This window comes from Ornithodoros turicata, chromosome 1, assembly GCF_037126465.1.
Source record: "Ornithodoros turicata isolate Travis chromosome 1, ASM3712646v1, whole genome shotgun sequence".
Lineage (NCBI taxonomy): Eukaryota > Metazoa > Arthropoda > Arachnida > Ixodida > Argasidae > Ornithodoros > Ornithodoros turicata.
Genome location: NC_088201.1, coordinates 213,815,562 through 213,833,283, shown reverse-complemented (window position 1 = coordinate 213,833,283; position 17,722 = coordinate 213,815,562). Strand labels below are relative to the sequence as shown.

General features: G+C 42.3%; 2 protein-coding genes across 2 annotated transcripts in view; both read right to left on the bottom strand.

Moving 5' to 3' along the window:
• Positions 1 to 17,722, bottom strand: part of LOC135376279 (uncharacterized) — a 329,348-nt gene that overhangs the window by 155,858 nt on the left and 155,768 nt on the right. The gene's annotated exons all lie outside the window — the stretch shown is intronic.
• Positions 1 to 17,722, bottom strand: part of LOC135376259 (uncharacterized) — an 87,833-nt gene that overhangs the window by 38,222 nt on the left and 31,889 nt on the right. Inside the window, exon 9 of the mRNA XM_064608870.1 lies at positions 10,564 to 10,681. Within this exon, the coding sequence (XP_064464940.1) occupies positions 10,564 to 10,681 (118 nt within the window). The remainder of the gene's footprint in view (positions 1 to 10,563; positions 10,682 to 17,722) is intronic.

Sequence of the window (17,722 nt, the reverse complement as noted above, 5' to 3'; positions counted from 1 at the left end):
AAACCGAACGCGATTCGGCGCCCAACGCGTTAACGCGGCATCCCACGCGAGCGTGTTGCTTTCTTCCGGAAACGGGTTCGTCGACGCGGGTGACCGTTTCTCCGAGTTTTAAGTAAATTTTGTTCGAAAAATATTCGTAACTTTTACTATCCACGTCGTGGAGAATTCACATTACGTTATAGAGTATATAGAAAACATCAATACACTCGATTAAATTCTTTGTCATCGCAAAAGAGTTCTTAAAACCTTCGCGTATCAAAGTGAGCCAGCTAAAGCTGTGAAATTACGCTTTCTACAACTCAGTTCGTAAATTGCTGTAGCAGTTCAAATTTTAATTAAACACTTACTGATAGTCTCCACTGCTCCGGAATGTGATCTGATAAATTTTATCAATTAATGTACAAACAAATATCTTGTATACAATGTGTGACTATATAGACAGCTTTTTAATCTACATCTTAAAAAAAATTGTAAGAATTAGTGTACAGTTTTGACTTTGAAAATTTAAACACGAACCTTTGGTGTTGGAGATTGCGTTTTGATTCATTATGAGCTAAAATCTTCTAAAATTAATGTATGTCCTTCCAATTGTAGTGCCTCATATGCCGTGACATATCGAATAGACTCGTAGTTTTTCAGTATGGCTAATTAAAAACCTCGGGTACATTCTGTGAATTGAAGCTACGTTTATGTGTGCTGCTTTGGTTAAGTTTGCAAAAGGAATATTTACTTATTATAATTACATATCTTATGCATAGTGCTCATCTTCATTGTATAGCAATTCATTGTAACATTTCTGACGACAGTTGTGTGATTCGATTATCCCAAAATCTTATTGGAATTGTGTGTCGCATGTTATGATGATTAGAATTGTAGACTCCACCTTCGCGTCATTTGATAATAGATTCCTTTCAATATAGTATTGTCAACTGTCCAATAGTTTGAGAAAATATATACACTGTGCAATTTAATTCGTAAAATAAGCTTTCGCAAAATATTAGTGATCCTCTTTGTAAGCAAATATTGATGTAACATGCCTCTAAATTTCTATTATCGATTCTTCTACAATTCTTTCCTTCGGGCGTCGGTGTTGTATAGAGTGTGGTCGTGTAAATATCTCTTTGATTGCCAGCGCTGATTCCATGCGAAGATCCATGTACGTAGTGTCTCCTTAGCAATCTAATCAAACGCTGCTTTCGTTGCGCTGTGTAGAATACATTACAATGATGACAAAGAATACAATTTTTATTTCAATTATACACTTGTTTATTTTGATAAATTACAATTCTATTCCAAACTCTGAAGTTTGCGTTTGTTGTCTTGCTTGATGAATTCCGAAGACATCAGGTAGTTTATTCTGATTATTGGGCGCTTGAATCCAGCGTTGATTAAGGCAGGTGATATGTTGTCGCCGTGTTTGTATTGCTTCAACAACTTGCACTTTGTCGCGATGAACTTACACAATCTCTTATTGATGCTTCCTTTCTTTGTATGAATGTTCTTGAATGGCGTACAAGAGAGTATTAGATGAAAATCGTCTGGTGGTCCACCGCAATTGATATGTTTGTTGAGTTTCAACAGGTGATAATACATCAGACCTTGCACGACAATATGAATTTCTGTTCATTCGACATCCTTGACTGGTAGAATAAAATAAATGTGTAGAGGTTCTAGGGTGGAATATACCACGTGATAAGATATTTTTATGTACTTTCCATTTCAACCGTTAGGTGTAATTTCAACAAATCCGTAATGAATCGTGCGATATAGACTGCTTGTATATGATAATTTGATCTGATTGCTTTCTTAATTAATGCAATGCCCATTGCAATGATTACAATTACGTTTGGTCTAGTGTATTTCAATTCTTCGTTAGCGAACCTCAAAAACTCCACCATTAATCCAAACGGTCCTTCCGATGTTGACGTGCAAATATTTTTATAACTATTGTAGATTCGACATACAATGTCTCGCATCTTGAACTCCATAATTTGCACCATATCTCCGAATACAACCATGTCTAGGACGTATTGAAATGCAGCGATAAATGAATCGTTTCGCGGCTCCTCCTTTTCGAAGCAACTTTTTATCAGGTCTTCCCATGACGAATGGTAACGAGTACAAAATCTGTCCATCTCTTCAATGTATATCAGTTGTCTGTTCTGTTTTGTAGTGCGCCTCGACATTTAATTAAGTCATATTGGTGCTAATTTTATTTATTAAAATTTTATTATCAGGTTCGTAATCTTCCACCTGACGTTAGAATTATGAAAGTCAATTTACAAAAAAGATGTGATGTGTAAAGGAGAAACGTTTGCTTTCAGTGATTCTATGTACAAGACAGCGCAAGAGACCCTCCTTCCCTAACTTGACTTGTAGGAGCGATTTTATGGCTTTGTATACCGAGACCATTGTTTGGATTCCCCTACTCCCCGCGGGCGTAACCTTAACGAATGTGTACGGGAACTCTCTCACTTCGTTTCCACTAGTGGGTCCTGAATGAAAAAAGACATGTTTCTGTGATGTATATTTGCGCTGTGTGATTATGAAAAATGTTTGCCTCAATTAATTACTGCTTTTGACTTTGTTTCAGATGATCACTCGATTGATATTAATAAAAATATTCTACTAGTTGGGAATGTATTTTTAAGTTGTATGCGTTGATTTCCGCTATAGCAAACACTATAATTTGCATTTCAGATGAGTTGTTTGCGACTTCTGCGTGTATTGCAAAGTTAACATCAAACGATGTAATTAAATTTGTTTCTCGTTTTCGAATTCGTATTGTCTCTATCACTGAATAAACTTGACTTTCACTCGATTGATATTTTGTGAGTTGAGAATAATGATTGCCTAATAGTTGTGTCTGATCTGAAATACATTAAATGCAACGTTTCTCGATGAGTATTGTTTGCACCGATAATATTTTCTCGTTTGCTTAGAAAGTCTATTCTTAGATTTTTTTTTTGATAGGGTTCTTATTGTGTTCTTGAGAGTCGAATAATTTCAATGTCTATTTGCGATCAATAAAAAATTTCGCCTCTGTACACCGGTCCTAAGAATATTTCCTTTTTTGGAGGAAAGAATTTGAAAAAGAGAGAGGATTTCCCCACCCCGCAGATTGACAACAGGTTCCCGCTTTTGGGGCTGTATAGATGGAGAGAGTGACCCCAGCGGTCTGCATAGAGGGAGAGAGTGACCCCACCGTGTCTCGAGTCTGGTTGTACTGTGGAAAGCTTAGCTGTGGTGCGTGTTTGGATACCTCTGCCAAGGTAATGTTTATAGTGCCTGAGTAGGATATTGTTAGCTCGCAATGTTGATTTTATGATAGTTCAAAAGATATATTATTTCAAATTGTAATGTTTGCTATTATTTTCCGGTGTGTTGTTTACATGTTGGCAGATACATCGTTCAAAGTGTCTCTGCTATTCATCCGTGCATGTTTATCGTTTTGATTGATTCTTTTTCAATTATTTTCCTGCATGTGTCTGTTGTTTACCGTTGGTAGATGCACCGTTTAGAGTGTTTCTCTGCTATTCATCCGTGCATGTTTCTTGTTTTGTTAGATTGTTCTTCAACTATTTATCCTTTGTGTACCTTTTGTTTACGTGTTGGACTTTGGCTCTCTATTATCTGTTTCAGTAATATTTTCCTGTCTGTTGTTTACACGTTGGCAGATGCGCCGTTTAGATTGTTTCTCTGCTATTCAGCGTTAGCTCTGTGCTGTATTAAATTATTCATCATGTGCCGTTCAAAGTGTTTCTCTGCCATTCATTTGTGTATGTTGATTGTTTTGATAGATTCTTTTTTCATTTATTTGCCTGCATCTGTCTGTTGTTTATGTGATGTGTTTTGGTTCTCTATTAGCTGTTGATCGTTTTTCTCATTATTTCCATATGTCTATGCTGTTTACTTAATAAGAAATTGATTAATTGTGTAATGTTGGAATAATCTTCCCTATTGCGCTCGAAAATGTTCATAACTGTCAGGTGTACGCCTCCCGTCTTCAACAAATCAGGGCAGATATTATTAGAGCTGATTGTTGGCTAGGAGTGTGCTATGTGGTGAAGTTCATTTTTTAATATATTTTCTGTGTTGAATTCATAAAACAAATTAATGTTTGTAGTGTCTCTTAGAATGAAAATTGTATGGGGAAGTCACGAGGATGATTTTATGATAGTTAAAAATGATAGTCTCCTCCTCTGTTGTTTTTGATTAACAAATGTATTGTTATAGATTTTATTTCCTCTCGTGTTCGTGTCTCATGGTCTTCCAGGTTCTCTGCTGTTCACAATTAACTATACCTATTAGAAATTTGTAAATAAAACTCTGCTATGGTGCTCACATATAATAATGTTAGACTTTTTATAATAAAACTTTTAATTTTGATTGTAATCATAGTGATTAAAAATATATTCTTTGATTAAAAATGTGCTACTCCTTCTGCTTAATTGAAAACTTTCGTGATTATCACTAATAAAATACCCCTTCAATGCTATTGCATCAGATTTTTTGACTGAGTTTTTCTCCTTCACACGGAGTCATAACATAATTCCTGACACTAATGACTTTAATAAATATATTTTCACTTGTACTTTTGTGTATGGCTATCCTTTGCATGTAAACTGCCTACTGCACACCTGTTGTAGCGGGGAGAAAATTGCGATTGAATTCGACACAGATTGAGAAATGATGAAAGAAGTCGGCCCAGGCTGAAAAATGTGAGCGGGTAAGCGCGCACGCAACCCTCCGGCCACGCTCCGCCCACCACAGCAGCCCTCTACCCGAGCTCCGCATGTCGCGCATGGGAAAAAAGTCGCGAAAAAATTCGGCGCAGATTGAAAAATGACGAAAGAAGTCTGCCCAGGCTGAAAAAATGTGAGACTTTTTATAATAAAACTTGTAATTTTGATTGTAATCATATGGATTAAAAATATCTTCTTTGATTAAATGTGCTATCCCTTCTGCTTAATTGAAAACGCGTGATTACCACTAATAAAAAATATTGTGTATGATGTGTGATACCCCTTCAATGCTATTGCATCATACCTGTAATAAGTATAATCTTTGTTACATGTATTGTGTTTCTTCTGCTTCAGGTTTTTCGGCTGGGTTTTTCTCCTTCACACAGAGTCATATCATAATTCCTGACACTAATGACTTTAATAAATATATTTTCACTTGTACTTTTGTGTATGGATATCCTTTGCATGTAAACTGCCTACTGCACACCTGTTGTAGCGGGAAAAAAAATTGCGATTGAATTCGACACAGATTGAGAAATGATGAAAGAAGTCGGCCCAGGCTGAAAAATGTGAGCGGGTAAGCGCGCACGCAACCCTCCGGCCACGCTCCGCCCACCGGTAAGAGCCTCCACCCGAGCGCCGCCTGCCGCGCGCGAGGAAAAATACGCGAAAAAAGTCGGCGCGACGGTAGCGCTGCCCTGGCGGCAATGTCTGAGTTTCTCATTGTTTGAGTCTCTCAACCTATATATACTACTTACGCCAACTTCACACCTTGTACCTGATGAAGCGTGGTCCCTCACGCGAAAGCTTCAGGAAGCTTCAGTGTTGCTTTTTGTATTGTGCTACATTTCTTATCGGACTCGAGTTCCCCTGTTTCACCGAGATTCTGCTATTTGGAAATACCCTCTAAGGAAACAGCACGTCAAATATGAAACGCAACGTCCGATAGAAAGGGATATCTGTTCTGTAACGCTAAGCGCCTCCAAGTTACTGCAGATGCAGTGGGAGTTGATGAGGCGTTTAAATATGTGATAACATTTGGAACACACGGACTGAGAGATCCTTGTTAGCCGCAATAACGCAAAGTACTCACTCTTTTGCGTCGTTTAGGTGGATGTTCTTTCCCCGGTGTGGAGAGGTATTTTGATGGCACTGCACCTTGTTTCAGCGATTCAGATTCATCAAATAAGGTTAAAATTTGGGCGGGTTGGTATGACATCTTTTAAAATGGATAAAATACCCCAGTGCAAAGGTAAAACAATGGGACGAGACGAACACAGACAAAGGGACGACGCACAGCACTGTGCGTCGTCCCTTTGTCTGTGTTCGTCTCTTCCCATTGTTTTACCTTTGCACTGGGGTATTTTATCCATTTAAAAAAAATTATCAGATTCATCGTCCCTTTCGTAGCCGCAACAATGGAAATATTTACTAGAAACACGAGCAGGTCATGGCACCGAACCGCCTTTCCGTTCCGGCGGTCCGATTGCTTCGTGCGATCAAAAGCTGTCCGTCTCGTCACTTGGAAACATATGACATTGGATGTCCCGCGAATACTGCTGTGAATTAGGACAACCAACCATCCAACATCGTCTCGGCATGTCAGCGAAAACCACTGGATGGGACTTCGATAGACTGCGACCACTGCGCGGACGTTGACATCATGGGGGCTTGGGCATAAAGAGGGGGGGGGGGCAAGAGGGCGTGGCCCCTCCTCGAACTTCAAGGTCGCGTTATGATTATCCTGAGATTTCAGGATACCTCTGACCACCCACAGAGTGCGCAACGGCCGCCTTCAGAAAAAGATGTGGCAATGGGTGATGGACTGCACTCGTGCCCCACCCTCATAGCGCTCCCCCTCCTCTTTCAGAATATCATGGGAACGGCCATGCATAGAAATTTCCACTACCGATGAACGCATACGCGGGACCCCACGGTGCATGCTCCAGGTGGGCCACGGCACGTCCTCGATGGCGTGTCTCGGTCCCGGCCACTGATCTCTATAGTAATAGGCTGGATAGCGGATTGAGGGTGCAACCGTACGGTCACCGGCCGCCATCTTGCGAAGCTCAAAACATTGTCGTCCGCCACTCAGCTGCATATTATGCATGCGCCTTTGCGTTCCGTTTTTTTGGTGTCATGCCCCCTGCTGTTGTTGTGGGTGTACTGCCCGTACTGGCAAGGCACCGGGGCCGACATTTCACAAGTAAGTGACTTAGTTTTACAAATAAATGTGATTTATTTGTCCAACAGCGGGGCGACAAAACGTTGCTATTGAAGCATGTGCGCGGCACTTTGTGGCTGGTATCTCAAGATCTAAATGTTAGACTTTAAGCAGTACGTTATCTGGATAGAGTCATTGTGATAGTCCAGACTTCCTGCAGTTCACGGATATGGTCTCGGCACGCAGCAGGCGTTGAAGTGCGCTTGTCTAGTGTGATATCTACGGCTCAGTTTGTTGGTCACGGTAATGACGATTGCTTGCTTGGATCAGCCTTGTCATCCCTGCCGTAATTGATAGCATAAATTGTTCAATGCAGGTTCCCTCACAGCCGCCCAGAACATTTAAAAATGTGTGTGGTGAATGTCAGGCGAAAGGACTGGACGCCGTCGAGGACATGACTGGTCTGCAGCAAACATTTTAAAGACAGGTGCTTCGACAGAACGGGGCAGTCCGTTCGACTGAGGCCTGACGCTGTGCCCAACAAGTTAGACTTCCCAGAACACCTCCAGAAAGTAATAATGCATACGTCATATGTAGAGGCCGGATTTATATGCACTAAAAGCTGGTTGAACACACATGCATGAAAAATTCATTAATCTTGCTCAAAATATGCACATCTATAAATTCACTTGCATTCACTTAAAACACGCAACAAGTTCACTGGGGCAAAAGTATCTTACTTTATGCAGTGTACAGAAAGCAAGCAAGTTGAAAGATTAGATCGAGAAGTTACCCGTCAAACGGAACTCGTTACGAAGTTACCGTGTGAAAAATGTGACCAAGTTAATAACGAAGTTATTCAGCCCGAAATGTAACTCGCAGTTACGGAGTTATTAAAAAAAAGAACGAGTTACTCCCAAGTTACTTCGGACACAAAATAGCACTACACAGGTGCAGCGCGTGTGAGCAGTTGAGTTCGGCCCTGAGTTGCCTCCGTTGAGTTTTCGTTTATGTCCAACAATTCGAACGCTTTGCATCTTATTCCCTGTGGTCACACAATGGTTCAGCTCCATTTCAATAGCAGCGGTTCTTACTTCCTGAACAGAATACTGTCATTGATTGAACATTTTATCATAAAATCACGTTTTATGTCATAAAACGTGATGGTGCATTTTATGACATAAAATGCCATGGAAGAACCGGAGAGAAAGCAAGAAAATAAGTGGACGTGAGTGAAAAGCGAATTAAAAGTAACTTGAAACTTTGGCAAAGTTACCTGAAAAAGAATCGAGTTCCTCTGAAAGTTACCGCGGCGAAAAAGTAGCGAGTTAATTATAAGTTACCAAAAAAGGACCTTAGTTACAGTAACGAGATGCCTCGAACTCTGGTTGAAAGTGTGTATTTGCATGGCAATCTAGCCTCTATGAATCATGTTCCCTAGTTAAGAGTTTCAAGCGATGGTTGATGATTGGAATCAGTACTGCATGAAGGGCACCTTAAAGCTGCCACTAATCCAATATATGAAAACACTCCTGAATTATGCATTCATATGCAGTTAAAAGCCACTCCATATTGGATAGGAGAATACTAAGTTGGGCAAAAGCATATAAAGTAAAAAAGTATTGCATGAAACTCGTATTCATGGGACATACAAACACACCAGCCACATGTCTCTTTGGTGCGTTCCAGCATGTTTACTTTACTTAGAGGCAATATATAATTTTTCAACCTCGAATGTCTACTCTTTATTCTCCCTGCTTAAGTTTGCGACAACATATGTTTGAATGCAGCCCAAATGAAAACAATGTGATTCGTCTGATCAAAGAAGCTTCCCAGTGCTGCACCGCAATATGGCGGCGGGTTGGCGTACCCTTTCCCGCGATACCCTCACCCATCCGCTATCAGCCTTCTAAGTAGAGATCAGTTGTCTCGGCGGTGGTTCCGTCAACTTGCTCGCTGTGTCTCCGCGCAGCAGCTGGCAACGGCACGGCGCAGGCTGTACTGCCTCCGCCGCTTCGTTTAAATTCGCTCCCAAATCTATCCAAGTCCATCCACAAGACCTGTTCTACTTAGGCCAATTTTGACAGGGTTGACAAAACGTCGGGTGATGTCGGGGGATTCGTCCAGCCCATCAGCACTCGATCCTCAAGTACCGCTGGTTCAGGAGCAAGAACAAGTTCAGGGGCAACAATTTCACAGGGACGCTGTTAGCACATGCAACGTCAGTCGTGCCATACTGACCGCAAAATACATGACAAACGTTGCTTGTTGTATACATTTTTTGGACTGCTATACCTCTGCAGAATCACATATTTTATGAGTAACATACATGTCTTAACGTCAGACAACTAATTGCTTAGCATACTAAAAATTGGGAATCGCATTATAACGGGACGTCTTACCTTGCCAAAAAAGAAAAGAACAGTTTTAAGGAAGTGTATACCGGAAGTCCCACTGTGTAATCCACAAGACAAGGGTGTAACAGCTGTGTTTCAAAAACGCTATATCCTTTGTGATGAAATTAAGGAGGTGCATCACACCAGAGCATGCTGGTAGTACAGTTCGGATAATCGTCCTAGTCGAAAAAAAGTAATGGGTCCAATTACAAGATTTTCAATTGGATCCAGTTTTCGATCAGTTGTGCTTTTGCCACACATTGGACTGAAAATCAATGAACCTATTCAGGAACCAGTTCGTGCTCCCATTGCATGGCCAATTGGAGTTCAAAGTGAAATAACTTTCCTGAACGCAATGCGTGCGATACGAATACGTATCCGTAACGCATGCATTGCGTTCAGAAAAAGTTTTTTTTACAACGAAACAGCTACAACAACAACTTCTTTGTAACAAGCACAAGGATGTATGTAACTACACAACACGAGCTCGCGTTGTGTTGTTACGTCGCGTCCTTGTAGTTGTGCTTATAAGAAAAGATGAGTGCAGTGCGGGTATACCCGCGGGTATCCGCGCAAGTTTGTTCTTTTCGAGTACACAATTCCGTGTCATCGCGGGTTGCGGGCAAGGTGCCGGTAGACTCGCACTGCCTCCGCGGATTACGGAGGTATACCCGCTATACCCGCGGGCGCAGAACCAACCCGTTGGATTTTGGTGTATGACCCGATTCATGGCGAACACTTGGCCCAAAATACTTTACAAGACGTTCCACATGCAATTCATCATCTCAAAATACAGTTGTTATTGTTTGCCACACAGGGCTAACCTTGGCTATCTTTCGACACCAAGACTGGTACACTTCGCATCAGTAAGCTGGCAACCATGTCCATGCAGTGGACACAGCGTACGCGTTGGATAAGTAGCTCGCTACCGGAAGGACAGTGTCCTCAGCATCAATAAATAATTTCGTGCCGTCACGATCATGTGGCATACTTCATATATGCGTACGCATTGGGCAGCGGGTATATCGGCTGGTATGCGGATAGGCGTCGGGATGTGCGGGTACGGATGCGGGTTGTGCCCCCGCGGTTGCGGTGCGTTTGCGGGTACGAAGTCCGCACTCATCACTACCTATAAGCTCATGTTTCGTCGTCATCGACTCCGTGGGCAAGCTTTCCTACGCCCATGTCCTCTTATGTGTATAGTGTGTACTTAGTGTATACTCCATTGAACTTGCGTATTCCCGCATAAAAGACGTACCTGAGCAGGGTGTTGGGCCACATATATTGTGTAATAGCTACGTAGGAAAAGGGAGAGTCGTAGTAGATGCTGGGTATCAAACGTCCTCCACAGGGTCCTGTTCCATATTCGCGCCAGTCTGAAACAAGTCAGCACACTACAACGATCAAGACACAATGAAGATATCATGATACTCTATCGACCACAATCGACCACGTATTTCTGTACAAGAACGCCCCGGCAGAGACAGCCGTTGCAGTCAGTTCCGCCAGCAATTCACTTCGCAAGACACACCTTGTCTGACCCAGACAAACTCGGCAAGCGCTAGGCAACATTTTTGCATTTCAAATTGAAATTCGGAACTGAACGAAATTGAAGATGGCAACTAGCACCTTCAAGTAACGGATTAGTGTGAGAGGTGAGTGAAATAATTTCTATCTGTATTTCATTCTTTCATTGTATTCTATTTGTATTAGGATGGAATTAATCTGAAACAGGAAGGTTGAGAGGAAATCCCAAACATTTCTCCCTCCCAAGGCCACCGCGTACAAGCAGTATACCCAAGCAGCTCCTGCCTGCTCAGTGACAAATGTAAATGCTTTCAAACATGAGTAACCCGCACGTCTCTCTCCACCACGCACACGCCAGATGGCCCCGTACCATTTAGTAAAGGGTAAAAAATCGCAATATTTTACCCTCTATTTCAGAAGCTACCAGGTACCCTCTGAGCGACCCCTTTTATAAAAGTTACAAGGAAACCCACTAATTAGAGGTTACGGCCTTCAATCCAGCACCTGCCCGTAAAGGTTACGCCAACGTGCGGCTTTTTATACAGGATGTTCATTTTTATTCGCAACAGAGTAGCGCTCATTTGGCAGGTGGGGTATGTGAATTTTTGCTAATTAGTCGATCCGTAGTTACAAACACATGCGTCAGGAAATGTCGGAAATGTTTGTAACTACGGATGGGTTAATTTGCGAAAATTTACATAACCCATCTGTCAAATGAGCGTTGGTGTGATGCGAATAAAAACAAACACCCTGTGCGTGGGATATCGACAGACATTTACAGAACACACCAAGGTACCAAAATGAACCAGCAGAAAAGGAGATCTTGAACATATGTATATTACAAAAACAGAAGTCTGTCGAGAGGTGACACATTGTGCACAAGTGCGATTCTGATGTGAGGAGAAACCATGGTCGCTTTACCATGTATGTGGAAAAAAAGAACTATCTTCTAAGTGAGAAGCAATGCATAAAAGTGCGAGGAAGCTAGCGAGTCAAAACAACTGACCTATGTTTGCTAAGCTGAACACACCCAACGAAATGGAGAATTGCAGCAGAAAAAAATTTATTCCACATTCGTGTTGCAGAGGCGAGCAAAAATGGCAATACAGTATTACATAAAACGCGCACAACCTTGAGGAATATGAGTGTACAGTAACCCAGGAGACACTACATTACTGCGTTATCAGCGTTGGAGGCGCTCTGGGACGAGTTTGTGAGGTACTGCATTGCGCTGGTGACGGTATGTGAACCTGCATGTGGGATCCTGGGAACAAAAGTTTGGGCAATGAGAGTAACATTTACGGAACCATTCAAATCCGTAGAAAGCACAAGGTACAAATCAGCATAAATGCGGGAAGGCGTTCACTCCGCGATTGAGTCTTAGAATATCGTAAGAATACAACAAGTAGGAAGCTGCGAATTATATATCTCGATGCATATATCCGCAGCTCGCAAAATGCACGCCGGTGTATTGACTTGGCGACCAAGTAAGAGCAGAAAAGTAGCAAGCGAAAGTGGCGTTCATATGCAGGGCCGCAAAACGCTTGCCATAATCACAACAAACATGCGCAAGAGCTCTTGCTATCAAAATAACGCACGTACCTAGCACAAAATGTACACTTACCCAGTGTATGAAGTGTGTGAATTAGGGCTGCGGTGGTGACGTTCGTTTTCGGTTATATATTCTTTGCAATCTTCGCACTCACTACACTTTCCCCTCAGAACACCGAAAATATACTTGTTTGCTAGCGACATCTAGCTTTTCCGGTGTTCCTGACGATACTATGATAAACGCGAGGAAAACCACCGATTAAAACAGATTACACTTGTTAACGGACGAACGACGAGCGTTAAACGTTTCAAGGAAACCGCTCTCAGTGTGGATATACCTAGACCAGGCCCGGCTACGCAGCGAAATCGGAAATCTTGGTGGTTGCGGCATTGACAATTGTTTTCCACCCTTTAAAAAGAAACATACTATCTGTATTTCAGACTGCGAACTTATAATCTGTGTTCATACAGCATTGATAACATGTAGTTGACGTATAGGTGACGCTGAAACAGATAAAGAATAACAGCGTAGATTCGCAACTGTCGTCTCGAATGGGAGGCTGAAACGCGGCATTATGCTGAAAAACAAAAGGAAAACAAACGATAAGAAACTAAGAAAGAGATTATCGTTGGAGATTTCGCTTAGAAGTTACAGTGTCGGAGTAGAGGGTACATTTATAAGTTACAACAAGCTGTCTTTGTTTTTTCCGAGATGTAACTTCTATTCGTGTTGTAAAGACATGACCTTGGTCGCTTTTAACCTCTAAATATACGTTACAGTGGTGTAACCTATAAGAAATCTCGAAATCTACGTCTATACAGAAGTTACATGTTTCTAAAAGTTACAATAAAAGGTACGGGTTTAAGAGTGTACGTAGCCTTTTGCAGTACGGGATGAGCTCTACGCTATGGAGGGACGTGACGTTCCGAAATTCGGGAATTCGCGGGGTCCCCGAAATCCACCATTAAGAATAAACGTTAAGAATAAAACATTCAAGAATAATTCGCTTAAAAATACATGGTTAAAATATATCTCCTAAAATAAACCGCTTACTATCCCCGCTTAGAGATCACCATTTAATAATCCACCATTAAAAATAAACTGTTTCAAAATCCCCTCACCATCTAGCACGGAGGAGGTCTGATTGCAATTTAGGCCGGGTTATATCATGTTATGTTAGGTTAGTTTAGTTTCGGTTAGTTTGGGATAGTTTAGGCTAGTTTGGTCCTGTGAGGTTAGGTTAAGACCCTTGCTTGCAGTTCACCTTGATTTGGGCCATACCACATGACTCTAGCAACTGTAGGGTGGATTTGGGGGGATTCTGAAACGATTTATTTTTAACGATATATTCCGTGGATTCCTTAGCGTTTATATTTAAACGGGGATATTTCGCCGATTATTTTTGTGCGTTTATTTTTAAACGTATATTCTGGGAGATATATTTTTAACAGTGGGTACTTACGCGTTTATTTTTGAAAGATTATTTTTAATGGTTTCAAACGGGATACACCCTGAAATTCAGCGTCATGACATCTCTAACATCTCCGGCTCGACTAAGCAATACTAAGCGCCCAATGCCGAGGCGAACGTCAATAGTTTGGGCTGACGCGATTCCCACCCGGGTACATCTCAGTTACAACGTCACATGGGCAGCACACTAACCACTGAGCCACGCGAGCCGGTGACGCGATGCCGCGTGGTTCAATCCAGAGTACGTCAGCCCAGTCGTCGGAACCATTCGAAGGTGACCAGGACGACGACCCATTGCTTACCTGAGATTTGGGAACTGTAGCGGCGTATATTCATTCGCGCTTGCAGTGTGCTGCGTGCTAGGAAACGTGGTGCGCGTGTGATAGCTAAATTGAACGCATTTCTTTTCCAGTTTGAGGTTTGAACCGTTTAGGGTTTCAATGTAATATCGTTAAAATTCATCTAGTCAATTTCCGTAAGTGAAGTAAAATCATTCGTGGAACCCTTGATCATAATGGCAGTTCGGTTTCCGAAAGAACAGATCGACTGAGCTGGGTGTCTTAGCACAGAAAGGAACCGTACTAATAAAACGTTGAAAAGAAACTCGTTAGTCTGGGAATTTTTATTGATTTCAGCAAAGCATTTGATTCGTTTTCGTATAGGATACTATTACTAAAACTGTGCCGTTGTGGAATCCGGGGCCAACACTTTCGCTGTTCTCGTCATATTTATATAATAGGTATCAGAAGGTTGTCATTAATGGCTACTCTTCTGCACTGCAGCGCAAGTTAGCTTACTTGGTCCTTTGCGCTTTAGTGTTTACATTAATGATATAGTGTGATCACCAAGAACGCTAAGTTTATCATATATGCCGACGATGCGAGCATCTTTTTTCACGGTTCAGACCCTGACGGGAGAGTCACACATGCAAATAGTGTACTGGAACGGGTAAATTATTTGGCTGATCCTAACTGTTTGAACATTAACACCAGTAGAACTAAGGCTGTTTTCTTCAACGCGAAAACAAGTTCAGCCCTCAGTAAATCTTGAAATAGATAGCACAGTTGCTGACATAGTAGAAAATGAAACTCTCGGGGTAACTTTTTCTTCTACACTTTCTTGGTCATTAAACGTTAATGACGTGCATTCCAAGGCATCGCGAATCCTTGGTTTTCTGTATAGGTATCGTAAGCATCTAACCAAACAAGTTATGCTACTTTACAACTGATTAATGTACTCACATTTTAACTACTGCTTCTTGGTATGGGAACAACCAAAATGGCCAACCTAGATAAGTTGCTTGTGTTGCGAAAGAAATTCCCCCGAATTTTGGATTGTCTACCATAACCACACCACAACTGGTTTGTTTGAACGGTACTCGCTGATTATTATTCATAACCTGTATCGATATAAACCTTTGTGTTATTTCACATTCTCACACAAAAAGTTCTTAGATAATATCTTATCACTGTTTGACCTCAAAGAGCATAGTTATTCTTATAATCATCGCGCCAAGAGCTTTTTGCATATCCCCCGATGTAGAACCAGATATGATGAACAGAGTGTTCATATATATTGCCATGTATCTTGAACGAGCCCCCTATTGATCCATTGACAGTGTCAAAGAAAGATATTCATATTGCATGCATTTATAGTTTACCTTCCACGGATGCTTTTCGTGTCGCTTAACCAATGGCATTTTGTGCGGGGGCTGTGAACGCCTCAAGTCGATACTGCGACTTTTTTTTTTTTTTTCACGGCTCCCACCACGACTTAAAGTGGGAATAAACTTCCTTCATTCATTCATTCATAATTGGTGAGGAAAGCGCGAAGTCAAAATGACGTCAAGTGAGATCACAGGGTGGAGCTAAGAAGCGACAGAGTGCATTGAATATGTCATCCACATCCAAGCGCCTTTCGGATTTCAGCGATAGTAAGTACAACGAGCTTTCACTGCATAAGTTGCGCTGATATAATGCAGAGAAATGCGCACCTTGTTTTACCGCGTTGAAATACCTCAAAACTGTCATACGAAAGACATTGCGACCTATGCGAACGTTTGATTCCCCCGCTCGCGCGAACCTCTCCGCTTAGTTGCAGAGGTCGCGTGACAAGGCAAGAGAACGCGTCGCACGATCTGGCGAAGCACCTGCACAGTCTCACAGGAGGGATGCCACTCAAAGAGGCATGCAGGTTCACATGGAGTGTGAGAAAGGACCGCCTCTTGAGTTTGAAGTGACAATTATTCCGCGAAGCTATGCACGCAAGTCCGAAATTAAGCACATATGAGACAGATAGCGAATATCTTGCAGCATGTAGTTGAGATCACAAATGGTCAATAAATTGATATTTGAATGCTCCTTGCGCAATGCGCAATGTGTTAAGGCAAGAAAGTAATGTATCATCAACTTTATCAATAATAAATCGATCAAAAACACACAACGTGTCTCTGAAAACCACAAAACGTGTGAATGGCATTTCTTATTGCGAGGCGAGTGACGTAGCAACGCCGACTTCATCATGTCATCATGATTCGTATATATGGCCGTGAACGATCCATGGCCGGAGTCCTAGTGTTCTGATTACATGCCGGTATATCCATGATGGCTTGCTCTTGACGATCCTTACCAGCCGCATCTAGTTTTTTTGGGGTGTTTGTGATTTCGGGAGATCGTCGTCGTTTGATTTCCCGTTGCGCTCCGACGGTATGAGCGGATCATGCGCAGAAGGCTGCTCCCGACGAAACATCAGGCTTGCTGGAGTTTTTCCATTGCTCCATGACACGTCGTATGCTGCTTCTATAGAAATCGCCAAATCCGACAAGCTACTGTTCCTGAGCGTCCTCTTGACAGGGCTCTTTTAACCTCGCCAACCGTTCTCTCGGCTTGTCCATTAGTGGCAGGGTGAGAAACAACAAATTTAGGACGGGATGATGGCTGGCGATACTCTACCCCATTGCTGGTGGTGATGCGGGGAATGAAATAATGAGCCGGTTCACAATAAGGATCGAAGTCGTGTGGTGTCCAGAAAGGTGAAGAGAACCTTGATGGCAGAGCGTAGGTGTGATGGATGTGGCCAGGGACCAAGCAATTTTGTGAGAGAGAAGCGGCGGGAGTCTAGCTCATTGAGGAATGCGCAGAGTACGGTTCAGGGTGTGAAGATGCTGGTGTAACATGGTTTACACCATTTCTTTTGTGGAATTCCTGTATCTCCTCGGATACAAATGTCGTCCCATTATCCAAAACAGCCTTCTGAGGAATTCCGTCACAAACAAATTACGAAGCACTTGTACCACGGCTGCCGAATTGTGAGTCTTCATGTGCCGTATTTCCGCCCACTTACTGTAGGCATCAGCCACCATAACAGGTAATGGCCTTCAACAGGCACAGCAAAGTTCATATGAATCGTGTAACATGGTTATCTGGGCGTGTCCACTCTGGCCGTGGCGCTCTTGCAAGAGCCTTCTGTGTCGCACAGCATGCTTCACATGACTTAACCATGGTTTCAATATCTCTCTCTATGCCACTCCATCAAGCATAACCCCGCTCAAGCCCTGTCAAGAGAACGTTCAGGGACCTTGGCTTGTTGGATTTCCCAAGCAGCGTACGACGTGTAATTCAAGCATTTGTGGCTACTATACCACGGTGCCCATCATGCACAAATTCAAGGGCTTGCTTCTATTTCGTTTGTCAAATGGCAACATTCGATGCTCGAAGTATGCGACCACAATGTAAAGAAAGTTCTGTCGCCAATGTCCGATAACTTCGTAATTGTGCATCCTGTAGCTCGTGCAGTGTCCCCACATTAATGGCTTCGTACACTTGAGGTAGTATCCGACCACAGTGCATTGCTGCAGATATGTCTTCTA